Source organism: Rhodamnia argentea, chromosome 1, assembly GCF_020921035.1.
Source record: "Rhodamnia argentea isolate NSW1041297 chromosome 1, ASM2092103v1, whole genome shotgun sequence".
Lineage (NCBI taxonomy): Eukaryota > Viridiplantae > Streptophyta > Magnoliopsida > Myrtales > Myrtaceae > Rhodamnia > Rhodamnia argentea.
Genome location: NC_063150.1, coordinates 27,392,321 through 27,414,671, shown reverse-complemented (window position 1 = coordinate 27,414,671; position 22,351 = coordinate 27,392,321). Strand labels below are relative to the sequence as shown.

The window sequence follows — 22,351 nt, the reverse complement described above, 5'->3', positions numbered from 1 at the left end:
GGTATAAGGGCCAATCAAAAATAGCAGCCAAAGATAGCAAAATCCGAACAGAATTTATCTTGGCAACAGGAGCAAAAGTCTCTTGATAGTCAATTCCGTAAGTCCGAGTGAATCCCTTTGCCACTAGCCTTGCTTTATATCGCTCAACACTCCCATCGGGTTTACATTTTACAATAAATACCCATTTACAGCCAATAATCTTTTTTCCTTCTAGTGCATCGATCAATTCCCAAGTGTCATTCTTCATAAGTGCTTGCATTTCATCCTCAACGGCCATCTTCCACTTTGGATCCTTCAAAGCTTCCTGGATATTTCTAGGAATGGTTATGTGAGACAGATTTGACACAAACGCTCTATGATGATGAGACAACTTTTGGTATGACACATGTTTTGACACAGGATGTTGAGTACATGATCTAACCCCTTTTCTAAGAGCTATAGGCATATCAAGATTAGAATTTGAGACTAGAATGGAGGGAAAAAAAAGGAGTACTACTAGGATCACCCGATGACGAAGGCAAGGAATCATCTCCCGGGGCTGCAAACAAGTGAGGCTCCAAGACAAAGTTCTTATCTGCAACCTTTTGAAGAGTCTTTCTTCTAGTATAAACCTGAAGATCAGGCTTGTTGATCACACTGTGATCTTGAACTTTTTCTCCCCCTGTCTTTGACAAATCAAGATTCGGCAAAGGTGTTTTCGAAGACTCAAACAAAGGATTGGGAAGGACAGGAGAGTTTGAATGCCACAAAATCTCTTCACTAACTTCAGCATTCTCCCCCTGAAGAGATTTGTTGGAAAAGAACGATTGTAACTCTATGAAGGTGACATCCATAGTGATGTGAGTTTTGCCAATATGTGGATTGTAGCACTTGTAACCTCTTTGGTTAGGTGCATATCCTATAAACACACATTTTTCAGCCCGAGGATCTAATTTAGATCGGCACTGAATTGGAAGGTGGGCAAATGCGGTGCAACCAAACACCCTTAGAGGAACATCGGAATAAATACGAGCCGTGGAGTACTCTTGTTTGAAACAATCTAAGGGAGTAGTGTAGTTCAGTACCCGAGTAGGTAGCCTATTGATTAGATAAGATGATGTTAACACAGCTTCCCCCCATAAGTATTTAGGTACATGCATTGAAAAACAGAGGGCACGGAATACTTCAAGGAGATGGCGATTTTTGCGTTCAGCAATCCATTCTGTTGGGGTGTAATGCGGCAAGTTGACTGGTGAAGGATGCCTTTTTTCTCTCAAAAAACTCCCCAAATGCTTATTATAATATTCAGTACCATTATCGGTACGAAGGATATTAATAGTAGTGCAGAATTGGGCCACAACCATTTGATAAAAAGTTTTGAATAGGGACTCGACTTTAGACTTGGCACTCATCAAGTATGTCCAACATAAACGGGTATGATCATCTATAAAGGTGACAAACCACCGTTTCCCGATTTTTGTTGGCACGGGTGAAGGACCCCAAATATCACTATGGATTAAATAAAATGGTGATGACGCACGATACTGTTTTGGACTATAATGAGTACGATGACTTTTAGAAAAAGGCAATTTTCACAAGTGTAGGGAAGAAACATCCACACATTCGAACAAATGAGGAAACAAATGTTTCAAGTATCCAAAGCTAGGATGGCCTAATCTTTGGTGCCAAACCATAATTTTTTCTTGGACAGAGAAAGAACAGAAAGTTCCATATGCCCGAGCTTTTTTATCAAAGAAAAACTCTTCAAAATAGTAGAGACCATCCCTCATCTTAGCACCGTCAATCGTCTTTCCCGAGATCTGATCCTAAAACTCACAATGGGAAGCAAAAAAGACAACACGACAGTTAGACTCTTTAGAAAGTTTACTAACGGACATTAGGTTACTAGCTAACTTAGGAACATGCAGTACATTATGAAGCGTAATAGAATCGGAAAGTGGAACTAATCCTTTGCCTGCAATAGACGAAAAACTCCCATCGGCATTTCGAATTTTTTGGTTGCCGGGACAAGGAACATAGGATGTGAATAAATATGGAATATTAGTCATATGGTCAGATGCCCTAGAATCAATGATCCAAGGGACAGGTTGCAAACAACAAGAAAGGGCTTTTAGATTTCTACCTTGGTGGGCAATTGAAGCAAGAGGGATTACCCAATGCGGACCCACTTGAAGTAGCTGTATAAGATGGTCTAGTTGCTCTTTGCTGAAAGGAAATGCAGTGGCCTCATTAGCTGTAGGAGGCACACTATGAGATGGCTTATTATTACGGCTGAATGAAGCTAGTCAGCCATGAATCCTCCAACAGGTCTCCCGTGTATGATGGGGTTTGTTGTAGACATCACACCAAATACGCGGTCTCCCATCCGAACTTCGCAAGTTAACAGGGATTTTGCTTACATTTGACTTGGAGACTACTGTTGCAAGCACACGAATCTTCTTGTCTTCAAAGGAAGCCAAGGCTGAACCTTCCAATGATACATCCTTTCCGCCGGTAGCTGCCTTGCCCAGCATTATTCCTCGTCTGCTTTCTTCTCTCCGAACCTCCGAAAAGACCTCTCCAATAGGTAGAAGAGGCTGCTTTCCAAGTATTCTGCTGCGTACCTCATCAAACTCATCTCGAAGACCAGCTAAGAAAGCATAGATACGTTCAGCTTCTACAATTTTCCTGTATTGATTACCATCTTCAGCACACCTCCACTCATAGTCATTAAATAAATCCAGCTCCTGCCACAAATGTGTCAAGGAGTGAAAGTATTTTGTGACAGTTTCCTCTCCTTGCCGCATCTTTCCTAGTTTCAAGGTTAACTCGTAGATTTGAGATTGATTACCCAAATCTGAATACATCTCACACACAGCATTCCAGAGTTCATTAGCAGTATGATAGCCCAAATAGTTCGCACCAATATCTTCTTCCATGAAGTTGGTCAACCACGTTATAATAGTCTAATTCTCCGCATCCCAGACAGCCCAAGAGTGGTCATTTGGAGTAGGTTCTACAATATCTCCAGTCATATAGCCAATCTTTCCTCTGCCTCGTATATACATTCGAACGGATTGAGACCACTGAAAAAAGTTATCTCCATTCATCTTTATGCAAGTGATCCGAATAGCATGAGGTTCGGTGGACTTTGTGAGAAGTGATGAGTGATTAGACCGGGTGATTGATGACTCTTCAGACATGGTGATTGAACGATCAAAGGGAAAGACCAAAAATCACCCGAGGTAAATAGATAAAGGACCTTCGGGAATTGATACCATGTTGAAGGAGAAAGAACAAACGTATTTTTCATTCATTTTCAAAAGTTACAATCAGTCTCTATTTATATACATCAGGAACCCAATAAGAGATAAGACCTATTTAATATGTAGTTGGCACCTAACAGATAGACTATATCAAGATGACAATTAATCACTAATTAATAGCCGTAGCTAACTCTAACAGTAATTAATAGCTATGACAGCTATCTCTACACATTCCAACACACTACATATTCCAACACTCTCCTCCACCTTTGATCCTTTCTTATGACCAATCAATTGTTAGAGAGCGGAGAAAAAGCAACACCACCAATTTCTTTTGGTTTTGGCCAACGCGAAAACATCAGGCAAAAGAGACTGATTCAGTACGCTCGACCTCATCTCGCACAGCTGCTTGGACACTGCTGATCTCATGCATTCCCGAATCAATCGTTTCTTCCCCTTATTTGTTGCTCTCCATGTGTAAAATCATGTGGGACATTAGAACTTTTCTATCCTCAGGCTAGGGAGAAACCTGCTCATCAACCAACAAGGAGCTGTTCTAATGCAGGTCCGGTTCATTATGACAAGACTAACACCATGTGTGAGATCATAGCCACAGCATCATCAATCATTCTTGGTAAGTCCTCATATATGCCAACTTGCAACATTTTGGCTTCATTTGTCTCGTCTCTGTCTTCTTGTTGTAATCTTTCCCAACGTGTTAAATGAACACAGGATCAAGAATTGAGAGAGTCCACGCCCTCCCTGAAAACGGAATCTGTCGGTACAACTGAGTGAGTGGCTGGCTTTCCCTTGTCTCTTGTGACAATACTTTACCTCGTCCTCTTATGAGTGGTGTGATAGAAGGAAGGGCCCTTCTTGAGTAATTAGCAGGTATCTCCATCTCTGTAAGACCAAACCTAGTGTCACTGTCATAATTCCAATGGGCGGGTAAGACCGAGCAAACGGAAATTCAGCACAGATGCTTTTGCCCCGGGAAATTTTGTGTTGTTTTCATGTCGTCATAAGAGGTTTCCGATACCAGTTGGCAACCGACTAATCTCTCGCTCGATGTGGCTATCTCATCATCTGACATGAATCGAACAATTTGCAGGAGCACACAAGTCCGTGTTCCCCACGAGCCAGCGTCCCTAGAGAATGCGTAAGTGCAGCGGTACGAACTTGGACCTTGAGCTAGGACGACGAGTACACACACTTTCTACTATTTCCATTAAATGTATAGCACAAAGAAGACATGTTGAAAACACAATGATTATGGAATGCAAAAAGTTTTCCTGTATGCATGATGGTGGTAGATTATTTAAAATGCAGTGGGCAGGTGAAGAAATTTTTAGGGGCAAGACTATAAGTGACATCAGTGAAATTCTTAGCAGTCAAGAAACCATGGAAAATGCTTCTGGCTCCTTTTTCAGACCAGTACAAAGGAACAAAAGAGGTTGTCTTGTAGTGAAGTCATGTATTATTGGACCCTGCTGCACCAATGGGCCTCACTCTCTCTTTTCTATCCTTTTCCTTTTGTCTTTCCCCCACCTTCATCTTGTCTTCTTCCTCCTCTAGCTAAAGGGTAGAATCCATGGCTGTTGTGACCCAATTTGAATGAGGTGCACAGCAATTTTCAGAACATTTGCTGGGCAATCAGGATTCAGGATGCAGAAGTGAAGAGAAAAATTTACAGCATCCCAGCTAAATGACTCTCTATGTCTCTGTCTCACACGCACCAGTTATAGCTATATGATCTCTGAAGATGGGTTTGGGTGCAGCGCACCCAAAGTCCTAAAAACTTATCCCGAAAGTGCAATTGAGTCATAAAACTTTCGAAAGTGCAAACAAGTCCTAAAACTAATCATAAAAATTGCAATCAAGTCCTGAAACTTTCAAGAACGTGTCTTGTCAAATTAGTGAAATCAAGGCCTTCCATTTATTGTGCTTTTTAAAAATTTTAGGACTCGGTTGCATTTTTCAAACAAATTTTTAGCACTTTGAACACCCTTAATCTGATCATTTTCATTGGCCTCTTTCGGATTCTTGGGGATGGAACACCCCCCACCCTCCCTTTTTTTTTTTTTTTTTTTGTGTGTGCTGTGGATGATGATGAACTTTGGAGGATAATGAGCTTTTGTATGATTAACCTAAGTTTGTAGGTCCTAATTGTGACCTAACTTTGTGGTCCTCCATCTTTTTGCCTCTTTGTAGCTTTAATGATTCGACCGATCATCTTGTCCAAAAATTACTTTTGAATAGAATAAAGAGATTAATTGATTCGATAAAAGAAGGTCAATGATCCTTTTTTATTTTCCCTTCCTGCTTTTAAGTTGTGATCTCGCAATTCGAGAAAATAAGACAACAACACGACCTGTAGAATGGATAGAGTTCCATGAATTCCTTTATGCGATCCAAATCACGAGTGAAGTATAGTCGATGAATCGAATAGGTGACGGGTAATTCTGTTAATACGATAATATTATTAACTTTTTGTATTTGCGGCGGGAATTTTCAAAGGCGTTCATCAAAGTGCTTTCATGAAACGGCGTCGTATGAGTCACGAACGACGTTTTTGCCGTAACGACGTTATAAAAAGGGCAACGAGTTGAACTTTGGACTTTGGAGGCGTCTTCGCATATGAAGAAGACGTCGTTCACAGGGAATCTCCTCTTTGCCCTGAAGAACGCGCGACGTTGGCGCCAAAATCAACTGACAAAGTTCCACAGCAAAACCCTCCACGCTCGGAAACCCCCAGAAAGCAACGATTTTTACTCTGCGTTCTCGATACACACTCGCCTTCTCAAGTCCAGCCTCCTGACCCACACCACCGCCACGAATCACCTCATCAACCGCTACGCGAAACTGCAGGAAATCGAACACGCCCGCCGGTTGTTCGACGAATTGCCCGAGCCGAATGTCGTGTCGTGGACTTCGCTCATGGCCGGGTATATCGGCGTGGGCCGACCCGAGGTGGCTCTTTGGTTATATGGGAGGATGAGGAGAAGTGCAGTGTTGCCTAATGAGTTTACTCTTACAACTGCAGCCAATGCTTGCTCGGTTCTTGCCGACCTTAGAGTGGGGAGAGGAATTCATGCCCATGTCGAGGTGTTTGGTCTACGTGGTAATCTTGTGGTGTGTTCTTCACTGGTGGACATGTACGGGAAGTGCAATGAAGTTGATGAAGCTAGACGGGTTTTTGACTCGATGTCCAATAAGAATATTGTCTCTTGGACATCGATGATCACGGCATATGCACAGAGCGGAAAAGGGAAAGAGGCGCTTCATCTGTTTTGGGAGTTCGATTATTCCAGATTTGGTTTTCCAAATCATTTCATGCTGGCTAGTGTCGTGAATGCTTGTTCAAGCTCAGGCTCTCTAGTCTCGGGAAGGATTGCTCATGGAGCAGTGATTCGCTATGGTTACGATACTAATGATGTAATTGCGAGTGCATTGGTGGATATGTATGCCAAGTGCGGGTATTTCAATTACTGTGAGAAAGTTTTCAGGAGGATAGAAAATCCATCTGTTTTTCCCTACACCTCCATGATTGTGGGTGCTGCAAAGTATGGACTCGGGATGTTGTCCTTAGAACTGTTGGAAGAGATGATTGATAGAGGTGTTAAACCCAATGATGTCACCTTTCTCGGGATACTGCATGCATGCAGCCACTCGGGACTTGTTGATGATGGCCTTGCCATCTTGGAGTCCATGGATAAAAAATACGGAATAATCCCAGACGCAAGGCATTATACATGTGTAGTTGATATGCTTGGCCGAATAGGCCAACTTGACAAGGCTTATGAGTTGGCGAAATCTATCCAGGTGAGGCCTGAAGAGGGAGCGCTCTTGTGGGGAACTCTTCTATCAGCAAGTAGGCTTCACGGACGGGTTGAGATTGCCACAGAAGCAAGCAACTGGTTAATAAAGTCGAATCAACAACTATCTGGTGCATATATTATGCTCTCTAATGCTCATGCAATGGTTGGAGACTGGAAAAATGCTCATGGTCTTAGAGTTCGGATGAAGCATGCAGGGGTTCATAAGGCACGCGGTTGCAGTTGGATCGAGATTAACAATTTAACATACATGTTCTATGCTGGAGATCTACGGTGTCCAAGGCGCAATGAGTTGTTGGGTTTGCTGAAGGAATTGGAGGGAAAGATGAAGTTGAAGGGATATATGGGGGGGATTGAGGGATTAGTGTTTGTGGAAGTGGAAGAGGAGGGTCAAGAGGAAATAGTGAGCTTGCACAGTGAAAGACTGGCTTTAGCTTTTGGCCTGATGAGCACCCCAAAATGGGTTACCATGAGAATAATGAAGAATTTGAGAATATGTGGGGCTTGTCATGAGGCCTTTAAGATCATTAGTGAGATTGTGGAAAGAGAATTCATTGTTAGGGATGTGAATAGATTTCATCATTTTAAAAATGGATCCTGCGCATGCAGGGACTTTTGGTGATGTCTGAATTTGTTTAATTTGTTGCGGATTTCAGGGATTTCCAAAGTAGCAAATGACTGACCTTGAGGGCTTGTTGATAATAGACTGCATGTTGCATACCCATTACACAAGAAACCAAATATTATGGCTCTATATACACAACTTATCAATCTGGTTCTCTATCATAGCATTAGGAAAGTGTCGTATCATCGTGGATGAAGAAGCATGTAATAACGAGAAAGATTTGTACTTAAGGCATCGTAGGTAACCTTCAACTTTCCCAAGACATCCTCATGAGGCGGCTACCTCAATTTCTTGCTCCATAACCAATGTCATAATTGTCGCTCGTGGCTCAGGGATTCACAATCTCGGACAGTAACTTCTGCACGTCGACGAGGCCACCACGTTCGGATGACTGCTGCTGTTTCCAAGTTGAGGAGATAGATGATGATGATCACCTTGGCATGGATTATGAAAAACTGATAATTAAGAATTACCCCCTTCTTAAAGCTCCCCGATTAATTAAACAGAAGCCATTATAGTGTACAAAACACAAGTGCAATTAGCCTTGAAAATAGACACAATTCAAAGGTTTTCGTTGTTTGAAACGTTCCAACTACTTGATATCAAGCCACCAAGGGGGCCTACTTAGCTTTCCTTTTGAGTACAAACATATCTACGGATAAGTCCTTGTGCTTCCTTAGCATAATATAAGCCAGGTCGTTGTTTTCAGTTGTTGCACTTCTCTGATGATCCAAGTTGGAAATCCGTCTTAATATACTTTCAGTATACCAAGCATTATTCTCAATCTCATATACGAAATGAGCAACTTGAAACATATGAGCTGCATAGGTACAGAGATGTATGCAACTTAATCAAGTTTAATTTCTGCAACCACAGAATCTATCCCCTGCTGATGACAAAAGGAACTGCGAAGTCATCCAAGCGACCATGCACATTGATCATTGAGTCACCAGTGACCAAGACAGCAAGTCCAACAAGCATTTAACGGAAATCCATAGAAATAATCTAATGAAAATGCTAGAAATGAACATGCAAGTATATGCAATGGCAAGGTAAGAGAAAGACCCTTCACAATTGAAAGGAGCAGTTCCTTTGCTAAAGGCCAGTTCAACACTACGATTGCGACATGCTAGTACTCGTGCCTGTGTGCATGACTTGCAACAATACCAGAACAGCCATTTCAGGTTGGTTCATCCGGTGAACCACTCGGGGTTGAAATTTGTTCCATGTACAGTTATAGGTAATTTGGTGTGGATAATGTCAAGTAAAAAGTTCTCTTCTTCATTGAAAACATCACGAGAACTGCTAAACGTAATCCTCCTGGCCTAACACCTGCCAGCACCACATGCAATCAAGAGGGAATGGCAAGACGTTGAACATCAGATATAGCCCAGTTTACATAGTCAAATGAATATATCAACAGGCAGAGAGAAAGAAGAGAACGATTTTCAATTAATATCTTGTCATGCAAAATTTGCCATCTAAATACAGTCATGCTGCGTGAACAAGAAGAGAACTCAATCTGACGTAGAGAGGCATTTTCCTGCATAACAATCCGAACCCCAGAGAACAGCTGCTAGTACCACAACTCTATAACCTGCCTCATGGTACCATGATTCCCACCGTCTGCACTTTCTTGCTGATCCATTTGAAGTATGGAAACATGTAAATCAATGCCCGCAGCACATTTTTTTCAGAATCAGAACAATGTGTATGATGTACAGATTATCTGCTGCAAGTGCTAGTGAGTTTTGTCTGCTCAAAAAGTTACACCATTGAACATTTGCCTGGTAATGTATATGACAACTGTTGAAGGACTTGATATCAGATTGCTAGCAACCAAAGCTATCACCAACTTCCGGCGCCATCTTCCAAACACAGTATTCTCAAAAAATTCCATGTTTGTAGACATTTATTCAGGTGGCATGTGTCGATGTCTCATATTAGAACGCATGCATTATAATGAACTAACCGGGGACCATGTGAACACTTCCTCAGATACAGTTGAACCTGCGTGCAACAAGACAAATAATAGGAATTGAAAAACAGTCAAAGAATGTGCACAAAGGTTAAGGATTATATATATAATTCATTGTAAAGAGATGCCCATCCTCTGCGAACATAATTGCTCACTCTGTTTCTTGGAACGACGGACTGAGGCTAGCATCCATTTAAGAGAAACAAAGAGGTTCATTTGTGCCTCATAGTTAAGTAAATAATCGACTGAGGCCACCACCTTCCAAGAACCACAGAGACATCTCTATTCCGCAGAAGACAGCTCTAAGTTTACCTCTGCAGAGATGCTGATGAAGTTGGAAACCACCAGCATACTTCATCCATGCAGGCACGGCAGATCTTACCGTCCCCAAGTGCATTCAAAGAGGACCAATGCAGGTTAAGAATAAAACAACTACACAAACAGAGAGACCATATAAGCATGGAAAAACAAAAGACTAGCAAAAGTCAAATGGATTACACGTCAGAGAACATCTCATGGAAGATGTAGTGTCATCTGGAGGAGATCTGCAGGTTGCTTCCCTTCGGTTGAAAAATTGGATTGCAAGAATAGAAGTGCAAAGCGCTATAACCAACCTACACAGAAGAAGACGTTCAAAACTTGTCTAAAGAAAGGGGAGTAAAAATAGATTAAAGAGGTGCCGCTACATTAAATAAAACTACTTACCTGCAGCTAGAATGACTGGAAAGTCGGAGTTACTAAAGAGAAAAGCTGAAACAGCATCAACATACACAGTTCATTGTCTCCAAGAATTGTATTTGCTATTTCCATCGAACTGCTTTTTAATATGAAACCAAAAATAAACAACAGAACAGCCACCAATTGTCAGAATCTAGTACAAATGGCCAATTTCACAGTGACAGTAGTGAACCTCCTCAAAAAATTTGACTTGGTTTGATCTCAATAATAATTCACCTTTCCTGCTCCCAGTCAGAGGAGCCAAAAACAATAAAGATATGTTACATGATTCTCAATTGTACCGCCAGCAAAGCAAAAAACTCATTCCTCTTATCCCAACCACTGAAACTTAAGGTTGAGAACTGTGCACCTTATCCACGTCTAGAATTTATCTAAACACTAAAATTACATCACAAAATTTCAGATCAATCTCACTTTGTACACATGTACAGAGAGGTGACTCTAGGTGACCTGCCTTCCTGCAGGTTGCCAGGTGCTCATGGCAGCATTTTATCCATCTCAATCCTTGCTCACCAAGGGCAACAAGCACATATGTAAAGAGTCGACTTAATCCCTAGCACCATTGATACCTGACCGGCTTATGGCCTCCCTTGCGAGCTGAACCAGCCGTAATAGTTCATCTATATCCTGGAAGCTGAAGTCAATTACCCTTTTAATGCAAGTTACTTGCTCAATGTTTTGTGCCTCTTCCAGGTTGGCAGTAGCTGCTGCCAAAGCAACCTGTGATTTTCTTGAGGCTTCCATTGCACAATTAACGTCAAATGTCTGCAAAAACACTAGCATGTCACCTATTTATTTCCAACAATGTACCTAAAATTTCATCCCCAAAGGGTGGGATATATATATCACGGAGGGAGAAACCTAGGCTCCATCGGAGATGGACAGAATCATTTACAATCCTAACAATACTCATGGTGATAGATGGGTATACATGATCCACCCAGCAAACTTTGTGACAGCATCCAAAAAGAAGAAAACTAAGAGCATCACAATTCCTTGAATATCCCTCCAATACATGATTGTCATGAAAAGCGCATAGCAGTCTCCGAAAGCAGCCATAACATTTCTTCAGCAACAAAGCATGACTCTAGTATAGAAACTACTCATACTAAATACAACTATGTGCACGCAAAAGGACTGACATCTTCTATTCTAACAACAATGTTAGTTACTTTCTGTACCCAGTGTTAAAATTGGACAACCAACTAACTTCGCAGGAGTCCTAAAAAGCCACAAAAATTCCAAACTAGATAGGGCAGAAGAGAGTGGCTGCAAGTTAGAAAGTAAGACCGATGAAATGCAAGGACTTTTTAGTGAACTTACAAAATCAAGCAGCCGAGCTATAGTGGGACGGTTCCGAGCAGCAACAATGTGATTTCCTACGGCATGTGAAGCAGCACCCTTCAATAAGTTAGGCTTGTCCGGTGCTACTTGATTGTTCAAGTTATCAACATCTGATGCCGAAGATGATGGTGATTCACCTAAAAATAAAAAACAATGAGTATAGAGAGGATTATTACATTCCAATTCCATCTCCTATAATCGCACTAGGGATGGCGAAATGAGAGGTGAGAGGTGGGTGTCGAAAATAGGATTAAATTTGAAATGTTGTAGGCAGGGAGGGGGAAGCACTCCAAGTTTAAACCCATTTTTCCACACCCACCATCCCCCGGTGTTAACATGCAAAGTGTAAGACACGGCAAATGCGGATGAGATATTGAATCCCTTCGAGATGAAATTACCACTACCAACTATAAATCAAATGTCTCAGGGATCCCACTCCACAGAGGGAAGAGCAGCAGTCATTTCTAAATAACATATCTTCCACGAATATGTTATTAGCTTGAATGTTGACAGCATCAAGAAATAACGCGATGGCATGCAACCAGATTTTACTTCCAAATAGAAGCAAAAATAACCACTCAAACTTCAACCAGATTTTGTCCAGACTTCAACCAGATTTTTATTTTTTATTTGACCAAAAAAAAAACACTTCAACTTTTGTCCAGACTTCAAAAAAATCAACTATCAATGCATCTTCAATCATCCCATACGGATAACTAAAGCATATCAAATAAACTACTTGAACTTCTTAGTTTTTAATATTCTCTCCAGTAAGCTAATTTCCTTATAAGACCATGAATAAGACAGCATCAAGATTTGACATTTCCACCTTCCCATCCACTTAAAAGTTAGTGGAGACTAGAATCAAGACAGCAAGTCAAAAGCTTAAAAGAACGCAAGGTAGGAGGTGGCTACAAAAAGAGACAGTAAACACGAGAGTTCTCAGGCTGAATACCTTGAGGAACCATTTGCAGTGTAGCTTGCAACTCATGCCGATCTCGGCTTAAGCTTGAATATTTACAATAGACAACCCTCATGTACGCCACCTCCATGCACTTGTAGGCCAATGCAGCAGCACCCATTTCTTGGCTTTTCTCAAATTCATGAGCACATGATCTGCAAACCGAAAGTTTCAGCAGAAGGCCGAAAAACTCATGCACCATACATAAGAGGACCATCCCATTCTCAACCCTACAACCTGCCCTGATAATTTAAACTAGCGACACACCGCTGAATGTTCCAATCAACCCAGATGAGAAAAGAGGGATTCAAAACAGCTACATCGATGGAATGAATGAAAAAGAGAAAGATGCTCTGTGCAAGCATTTTCTTGGATACTAGCATGACATACAGCAGATTATTAGTAAATAGCGTTTTCTTGGAGGTATTAGCAGATTATGAGTGAAAATTTCCAAAAAGGACTCTTAAGCCCAATTTACATAAGCAATGGAGAGACTAAATGAAATTATATTAGGTATGGTCTGTTTATACACAAACATCAGAAGCGAGGCAGGTCTCACACAATAAAATGTCTCCTAAAGAAAATGCAGACTGGAATAAATCAAGACTTCTGCTATCCTCGAGAGCTCAACATTCACTGCTTTTCACTTCCACTTACTCGCAAAGCTTGGCTGTAGAATTGTACACTTGCATTGGAGTCATTTCACCATGTTTGCTGCCATCACCATTGCAAGTTTCTAGAAGTGAAGCTCCCTGAAGAAACTTCAGGGCAGCCTGGAAGCATGCCTCGTTACTTTCAAAGCCAAATCCAGAGCTCTACAGGAAATAGTAGAACATCTATTAAAGATTCTTCTGACAACAACTAACAGATAGCCATATCTGTTTCTGAAACCTAAAAACTAGATCAGTTATAAACACAACCTTAAGACGATCACCGTAATTTCTAAGATCTTTTGCTTCTTTCAGAACATTAGCAGCAGTCTGAATTGAAAAATTGGCTCTTAATGGACTTGAAGCAACATCTTTGAGCTCATGCTGTTCAGGCGTAGCACACCCAGCACTATTGTACACCCCTTTCTTTTTACCAGCAATCCCCAATTTGCTCAATGGCTTCAATGGACCACTATGGCCAGAAGCATCAGGTGGAGATTCGATGCATACACCTTGCTGCAGTACCTCCGGTAAGGAATCATGAGTAGATATTTGTTGTTTGCCATCATCATCACAACGTATAAATGACATTGACTTCCCACTTCTCATCTCTAACTGCAAGGAATCAGCTTTATTTCGTATCGTAGAATCCTGGACCAGCTTCTGTGGTGGAGAAGCCAATTTGTTAGTCTCATGTTCAGCATTTAACCTCCCATCTGACAAGTCACGCTCATTTTGTTGTTGAAGATCGTCCCTCAAACTGCCATTTGACAGGTTTCCTAAAGATCCCCTCCTGCTAATATGGTTCTTCTCATTCTTCTCAACAGGACATCTATCAATCTGCATTGCTCCATGGTCGACCACCAAGTCATGCCTTTGCTCCTTAGTTTGATAAACAGGCTCCTTCTTTGATGAGAAATCTACGGTCTTTACCTTGTCTCTGTTAAAGTCAGAAGCAGAATCCACATCACTATCCTTAGTTCGCAAAACAGAACTATTCCCTTGCTTCTGGGGAAACAAAGTGCTGCCAGCACACTTCTTGTGCGTCCTGTTCTCATAAGAGCTAGGACTTGAACCATGCTTTTCCATGTGAAACTCACCATTCTGTGAATAATCACATTTTCTATCTAGATGACCAATTCCCAATCCAGCTGTTGGCTTAGCATCATCAGCAAACTTGTAATTAGCACCTCTGTCTCGGTAATCTGCTGTGCCAGACCTTAGAGACTCGGAATTATAGCCCCGTGAAACTTTCTCTTTCTTTATCTTTACGGGAATTCTGTTACCACCACTGGCTTTCTCCTCCCTGCTTTTTCTGGCAGCCTCCATCACTAGAAAATCACAACTTGCAGCATCACCTTTACCTCTAACATCACTTCCTACAGATCTAAACTTCACTGAGCTGGACACCCTCATGGGGGATGAGGAAACAGATTCTACGGGCGAACCTTTCACTTCTTCATTGTTTCCTTTCATCTTCTGAGAACCCGATACTTTTGAAGAGCTAGAAGCCGCAGCAAGTGTAACCAGTTCATGTCTTCCATTGCCTCTTGTCAAATCATGATCAGATTGAAGCTTCTTTCTGGCTTTTTTCCGTTTCTGGTCCTTATCTACTTTGAAATCCTCAGCGCAATCAGCAAAATCACTTCCAAACAAATCTCTCATGACCCTGATTTCGTTTTTGGACTTATTGTTGCCATCGCTGCTACCGGACTCCTTTAGCGCAGTCTCCGATCTTCGCAGCTTCTTTTCATTTCTAAGAATCTCATCACCGATCTCATCAGGTAAAACCTTCAAGTCCTGTGCTAAGTGATGAAATGTCCTATCACAGTTCCCATCATCAATGCTACCGTTAAATTTCCGCTTCCTACGGGAGTTGCTACCATCACCTCTCGAATCTACCGATGCACTACCTGCAGAAACCTGAGGTTGATCTCCAAGAGTCTTTATGGAGACCAATATTCTTTTTCTTGAATCTTGCTTTGCCTCCCTTGGGGAAAAGGATTGAAGATGCTTATTCTTCCTAATATCTGTAGATGATCCTGGAGTCCTTGAGCTAAGATCCATTCTTCCAAGTTCAGCAGCCGGATTTTCTCGCTCGGCAGCATAAATAGATTTATCTGACTTAATTCTTTTAGAGGGTCCGGACTCATATTGATCAGGCATCCTCTTACCCTTCACCTTTATTAGTTTGGCAACCCCTGCACATCATAAATAATAAAAGAAGGGAATGAGTAAATTACATACTTCCACAGAAAAATCCGGAGACCCGTAAAAAACTGCCCCTGTTTACATCAATACCTCCATTTGCACTCTTTTTCTTCAATGTAGGTAACTGTTTCTCCACAACCGTAATGCTTGACTTGCCTGACTGAGGCAAATCACATCTCTTTAATGTTGAATCAGAAGGATGTTCACTCATGTCACTCAAGCTTCTGCTTCTGCCAGGCTCTGAGAACTGGTTCTTCTTGGGGTTGGGAAACTGAACAGTCCCGTTGCCTGATTGCAGAGCATCCTTCAGACTATGTTTAGTCTTTCCTAGACCATCTGTGGCTTGACCACGGAGATTCTGGTTGCTCTTGCCAAGGGATTGATTATTCGTAGAAATGACTGCTGATGCAGATCCATTCAAATGACTTAGAATATCGGGAACTAGAGCATTAAGGGCCCTCGTGGTCTCATCCTCACTAATGTCACAATGATTCATTCCAGGCCTGCAAGATGATAGAAGTTGAACAAAGTACAGGGGAATGAAAGAATTAATTACACCATCGGAAATACTAATTTTTTCATGATTGTCGGCAATCTAAAAGTTGTAAAGAGAACTTACAGCCAGTCGAGCATGCTGCAGACCCACTTCTCAGGTAGGTCGTCAGGTCTCCTACCAAAGGGTAGAAGCCGCCATTTCTGACAAAGATCACAACAAACCCAATCTTCCACATATTGTTGAACCACAGCAGGCTTAGTCTCAACATTGAGTCCATTTTCTGACCCAAGACGTGCAGGACCATCTTTTACTGATACCCCAGATACAGATGTATTTCCACCACTAAATCTATCCTTGGATTTATTCAAGAGAGTATCATGCGCCTCTGGAAGATTGCTTGAGTTGGTTGCCTTCTGCCTTTCGGTGGAAGGCATAGCTAAAGATTCCATATGTTTATCAGCCTGTCCCATATCTATGCTCCCTAGTGGATCTTTTGGAATACCGGAAGACTTAATACTATGCTTTTCTGGCTTTAACTTAAACTTCCTCTTTTTAGCAGGAGAGCTAGCATTACTAGTTCCCTTTTTATCTTGTACTCCAGTACCAACAGCAACCTTTGATCTTTCTGTCAATGGAAGATCAGCTGCCCTGCCATTGCTCTCAAGACCCTTTGACTTTTTCTTCACTCCCATTACTGGCATTTCCTTATGATGAGAAATGTCAGTGTCAGTCTGCTTATCAAATGCAGCATCCCATCTTGCAAGCTCCACAAGCCCAGCCTCAAAATCATCCCTATTTTCACTTAAATGAGGACAACCTTTTGAAAGAACAATTTTTTCACCTTTCCACTCACCAATAACTTTCAATTGACCCGACACCTTGTTTAGGGAGTTTACAGGCCCACATTCTTGCGACTTCTCAGTCAAATTGTTCCTTCCATTCTGCATCTGTACACCAGTCTCCTGGCTAGTAATTGGCTTTGATGATAAATCCTTTACCGAAACCGTCACTGATCTGCCTTTCACCTTATTCTTTTTGTTTACTTGAAGGTTTTCAGATGGATTAGAAGCTGGACTCTCAACGTCGCAACTGTTGCTAGAATCAGCCAAAGGCATCTTTTTGCCTTTGCCACCGAACGTCTGCTTGCCATCTATCATCCCATTCTTCACTTTTTTCTTCACTGATGATGACTTACTGGCGTCAGAATCAACTCCTGCTTCATACCTCTGTCGAATTAAACTTCCGTTCCTGTTGTCCAATATTGTCTTAATCCCCTTAGACAACTCTTTATCAGCCGGAAGGATGACTGAAAGATCCTCTAATATGGCGACATCTTTTCTGCTGCCCGTAGGGGATTGAACAGGTTTACTATCCTCGAAGGATTTTTCCTTTTTTGTCAAGGAAAGCAACTTCTCATGAAGAGGAGATATCAAGCCGACATTAGCAACTGGAAAGGACGTCATGACCTGTCCCAGAAATAAGTGCAACCAAAATAGACAATACATGAGTCCAGAACAATACATCATCCAACAACCCACTTAGATAGATTCAATGAACACCAAAGCAAGAGGAACCTTCACCTGAAGAATGCCAGCAGGAGACACCTCAATAATCTCTCCAGATGATGCTGATAGGTCCTCGCTTTCTCCGGAGCTGCTTTCCGATGATGTAGATGGAGAATTGTCAAGCCCAAGACCGCTGTAAATTGCAGCATTTTTCTGGGCATTCGGATCACAACCCATTTTAAGTCGGACCTTTAGAGTCCGCTGATCAGATTGATTGCCTGGCTTGTTTGAAATATCTTCTTTCATTGAACAGTTAGGAACCAGCTCAGAGCAAATCGCCAAATCTTGCTTCAAAGGATCATTTGGCAGAACCTTTGAATTATGCAAAGTTGGTGCATCAGATGCAGTTCCAGGTTTCCCTAAAGGGGACACAGCCGCATGAGCTTTAAAATGCACACCCTGCATGGAAACAGAATCCATAACACTAGTTAGTGCACTATTTCCCAAGTGAGCACATATGTTCCATCTTCCAACCAAAGATGATGAATTAGGAGCTAATTGTCTCCAAACCTCTGTGGAAAAATGATTTGGTGATTTAGCCATGATCTTATTTCTTGGTGGAGTTGGACGAGACCAGATAGAATGTGAACGCTCGTAGGAAGGTAGAAAAGAGCCATACCCACCAAACTTTGCCCCTGTCAAATTAAATACATGTCACGCCATTACTTTCAGTCATTGACCACTTTTCTGCATCTATTTTGTGATTATAATGATCAACATCACTTACCCAAATTCTCTGCAGTAACCCCACCTTCAAAATCTTTCTGGAAATGACCCAGAACATTTTGAATTTTCTCATCCTTTGGTAAAAAATAGCATTCTCATCAGTTTTGCCAGATGTTAAGAGCAAAATGAAAAGCAAAAATGAAGATGAGAACTCCATAATTTTCTAAAATGACAGGAATTGCGACACGCATCACAAGACATATCCTCTTCATTACAAAAGCTGCATGTCAGAAAAATAAATTGTTTAACAAGTACAGAGTAAGATAAGGCTAGAGCAACTTCACAGTCAACCCAACAGAAGTTCAGTCAAGTTCTCACTTCTTGATTAAGATAGAACTCTCTGGGGAGTCTACTGAGGCTTACAGAAGCGGGTGTATTCATTGTTGTCTCATTCAGGTGGACAAAGTAAACGGCATGATTGTCATTATATGGCCACCGACTGCAAGGACTGTGAAGCCCTCCCAGGCGTGAACAATTTAAAGAACATGATTCCCCTTATATGGCTGCCAAACTGAACTGGCCATAGATATATTCGAACCGTGCATTACAATCCCAGCACTCCGAAGTCTCCACTTCTGGTTTAAATTATGTTCAAGGCTCACTTGTATGTGCATTACAAACTCACAAGAACATCAAAGAAGTATGCAGTTACCGAGATCTCATCCAAAAGAATGTTTCAAGACAGCAATTGCCACAAAAGTTTCTTACAATAGTGATTTATGAAAATTTTTGGCCTTATTTCTTGCTGAAAAGCCTATAATTCGAGAACAACCATGAAGCCCACACAAGAGAATCCAGAGCTCCCACTATCTTGGACACTTTCTACAGTCGACTTTTCCTGTCCATCACTTCGCAAATGATTTTCACTTCCAGCGAAACCAATTCAACTGTACTCTCTGCTTGGCCAAAGTCTCATTTCAAGCGAAAGTTCAGTTTGTCAGATTCCAGTTAAATTAAAAGCCAAACTAATCACACCCTATTGCCAGCCTCCCTTGTTCCTTTAAGACAATCAAAGAACTTTCACCCAATTCCCGGTGACACTTGACTGATCAAGCACAAAACAACACATGATCAACAAATCAACTTCCTCAAAATCTCCACTAACCGAAAAGTCCAGCATCAACCAGAATTCCAATCGAGCCAAAAACCAAACTTTACTCAAGCAGGCACATCAAAAGGCAAAGGGCTCTTACAATGTAAGAGAGGTCAATATCAGCGTCAATGTTGCTGTCCTTGCCGGCGACCCCGGCGTTGTAATAGCAAGCTTCTCCTTCCTCAAGCTCGGTATTGTTCTCATCCATCTCGCACACCAGCTCCCCCAAACCCCGACCCACCCTGAAAGCCAGCTACCCCCAAAACCCTAACCCTAATCCCCCCTCCCTAAAATCCAACATCACTCACACCCTTCCAGACGAAATTCAACCCTCAAAGAAACCGCCAGAACTCGCCACCAATGCCTCCAACGCCCCAATTCGATCGCCCCCCACGCGAAACCCTCATTGAATGTCCGCCAGTAACTCCAATAATTACAAGAGGAAAAAAAAAACCAGTGAAATTATCAGATAGTAGTGGATTGGTCGGAATTCACGGCAGTTACGCAAGGATCGGATGGCCGGAATCCAGGTGCCGATCAGTGCTGAACCGGAATTGGAGAGTGGTCCGAGCAAGCTCGCGATTGCGAGTTCGAAATCCGTTCGAATTTCTTCTCTCTCTCTCTCTCTCTCTCCCTCCCTGGTTTTCGACGGGAACATACAGCACAAGGAGGCGCTGTGCCTATTTTTCTCTTTTGGGCCCAAATTATTATTATTTAATTACCCTTTTTTTTCGTAATAATATTCTTGCATTTATTCCCTTCATTTTCCCTTCTTCTTTTTTTCCTTCTTCTTTTGGGCAGTGAAAAAGGAAGTTTTGATATTTAAATTCGTTTTGTTTTTCGGTTTTAGCTTCGATAAATATTTTCACATGCACGTGCGGGTTCGTGCATGAGTCTCGCTCGAGCACGTGTCTGTCTGTCTAATGCTTCTTCCGCTTCGGGGACGGGGGAGGATGCGTAGGATCGAAGACAGGGCGAGGGAAGTGGCACGTGGTGGTGGAGGAGGGAGGTGAAGTTGGTGGTACCTGCGAACGGCGGGTTTCGGCGGAATTTGGCCTACCTGCTTGGTCATGTATAATATATCATTATATTGTTGTTTAAATAAGTTAAAAGAGTATTGACAAAAAATAAAAAGTTAAAAGAGGTTTTCAAAAAAAAAAAAAGAAAGTTAAAAGAGGTTAACCACCAACTTTTCATACATCTAAAACAAATATTTATCTTTCCGCGAAATGATTAAGCCGTTAAATACTCTAAGTCATAAATGAGATAGATTGGCTGTTAAAACTCATAAATCTCATTGCATTTAAAAATAAATAAAATCCGATCTACTTAAAAGACGATCCTATAGAGATTCTTTTCCTGATATGATAAGATTTTGTACTTGCGCTCATCATCAATATTTTATATCATTTGTGATTGGCTCTATTTAACTATGACTCAATCAGGAGTTTGTGATTGCGAACCCAATGTTAAGAACGGTTACTAAGATGCAAATTATGGGGATAATTGCCAAAAAAATGTCTAGAACGTATTGTATGGATGTTAATGCTTTCTTTTGGTCGGAGGATGTTAATTCATTCCTAAAATTTTTAAATTAATCAAATTAGTTATAAACCTTCTAATGATTTTCCAATATAGTCATTCTGGCCAATTTTAATCGAAAATGACCGACGTAGGCATTGGTCATCTTACATGATTTAACTAGTGCTGAAGTAGATGATTTTTGAAATTTTTTAAAAATTTGGGAATTTTTTTTATTGTTTTTCTTTTCTTGTCCTTCTTTTTTCCCACTATGCGCAGGCTTAAAAAAATGCAAAAATTTTCCACGTCGACATTGGCCATGTCACGTAGGATGGTCAACATCCACGTCGGCGATTTTGGCCAAAATTGATTGAAATGATTATATTAGCAAAATATCAAAAGTTCTAGGACTAAATCGGCCTAAATTTATTTGCAAGAGTAGATTTGGATCTCATTTATATATAGTGGATTCCGATGATGTAAATGAGGAGGGTAGTGCTGAGACATCCCGATTTTGCTCCCTTAATTAATTAAAGGCGATAAATATTTTAGAATTAAATTACGTGACTTAGAATTGACTAATGTCGTGATTTTCAATAATACGCAATATGAGCTCAATTTCTCGGACGAGAAATTATGGGTAATTATCGTATGAAGGGGATACTCTAAAAATGTTACTTTGCCAATTGAGTATGGTTATGGTATGAATTGAATTTTTATTTTTACTAAGCCAATTATATTAAGGAATCAATTAAAAGGACTATAGTATATGTTTAACTTTTAAGGAAAAAAATTATCAAAAGCATAATATATGATATTAGAAAAAATTGAGTATTCTAATAATTCGAGCATGCCACGTGACTAATTATTTGATAATAAAGTTACTAATATTATACTAATTGAATTACTAATTAAATTATAGAGGAAACTATAGTCTAACCTAAGACTTAATGTACATAATGTACATAATTAAACTTATGGGGGCAAAATGGACATTTCATCCCCACAAATCATGGCTGGCCAACCTAGGGGAAATGTGCCAAAATTTAATTAACTAAACTTCATAATTTTACCTCAAGAAGTGGTCATTTTACCACACATGATAGCCAATGAAATCAATGACAATTGGTAACTTACACTCAAGCTCACTCTCTCACCCTTTTTCACCCCCTTGGCCGAATCTCACCCTCTCACTCACTCTAATTTTTCAAAAATCTTACACTCTCAAGTGCTCTCAAGAGGTTTGCAAGAAGGATCAAGGTGATTTCCACTAAAGGTTGAGGGTTGTTTTGCATTCTAAGGCAAGTTCAACATTGTGACACCCAATTTTTAATAGTTCTAAATCAATAGAAATTAGATGAA

General features: G+C 41.0%; 2 protein-coding genes across 2 annotated transcripts; one reads left to right on the top strand and one right to left on the bottom strand.

Annotated features, from left to right (window-relative positions):
* Nucleotides 1-5,841: 5,841 nt before the first annotated feature.
* Nucleotides 5,842-7,833, top strand: LOC115751802 (pentatricopeptide repeat-containing protein At4g15720). The gene has a single exon (XM_030689806.2). The coding sequence runs from the start codon at nt 5,883-5,885 to the stop codon at nt 7,701-7,703; it is 1,821 nt and encodes a 606-aa protein (XP_030545666.2). The 5' UTR covers nt 5,842-5,882; the 3' UTR covers nt 7,704-7,833.
* Nucleotides 7,834-9,372: 1,539 nt separating this feature from the next.
* LOC115751797 (cysteine-tryptophan domain-containing zinc finger protein 3-like) lies at nt 9,373-20,149 on the bottom strand. Its single transcript, XM_030689796.2, has 11 exons — nt 19,569-20,149; nt 18,377-18,449; nt 18,160-18,284; nt 17,665-18,048; nt 16,208-17,550; nt 15,679-16,091; nt 13,648-15,578; nt 13,385-13,542; nt 12,722-12,882; nt 11,746-11,903; nt 9,373-11,187 (listed from the first exon to the last, which is right to left on the bottom strand). The coding sequence occupies exons 1-11, from the start codon at nt 19,674-19,676 to the stop codon at nt 10,969-10,971; spliced, it is 5,073 nt and encodes a 1,690-aa protein (XP_030545656.1). The 5' UTR covers nt 19,677-20,149; the 3' UTR covers nt 9,373-10,968.
* Between the last annotated feature and the right edge of the window lie 2,202 nt (nt 20,150-22,351).

Bases quoted from the DNA above. Each gene is read 5' to 3' on its own strand.
- LOC115751802 (XM_030689806.2), top strand. From the start codon at position 5,883: ATGAAGAAGACGTCGTTCACAGGGAATCTCCTCTTTGCCCTGAAGAAC.
- LOC115751797 (XM_030689796.2), bottom strand. From the start codon at position 19,676: ATGGATGAGAACAATACCGAGCTTGAGGAAGGAGAAGCTTGCTATTAC. The intron at 18,450-19,568 runs GTAAGAGCCCTT...TTTTTACCAAAG, and splicing joins ATATTGACCTCTCTTACATT to GATGAGAAAATTCAAAATGT. The intron at 11,904-12,721 runs GTATTCAGCCTG...TTTTATTTTTAG, and splicing joins ACTGCAAATGGTTCCTCAAG to GTGAATCACCATCATCTTCG.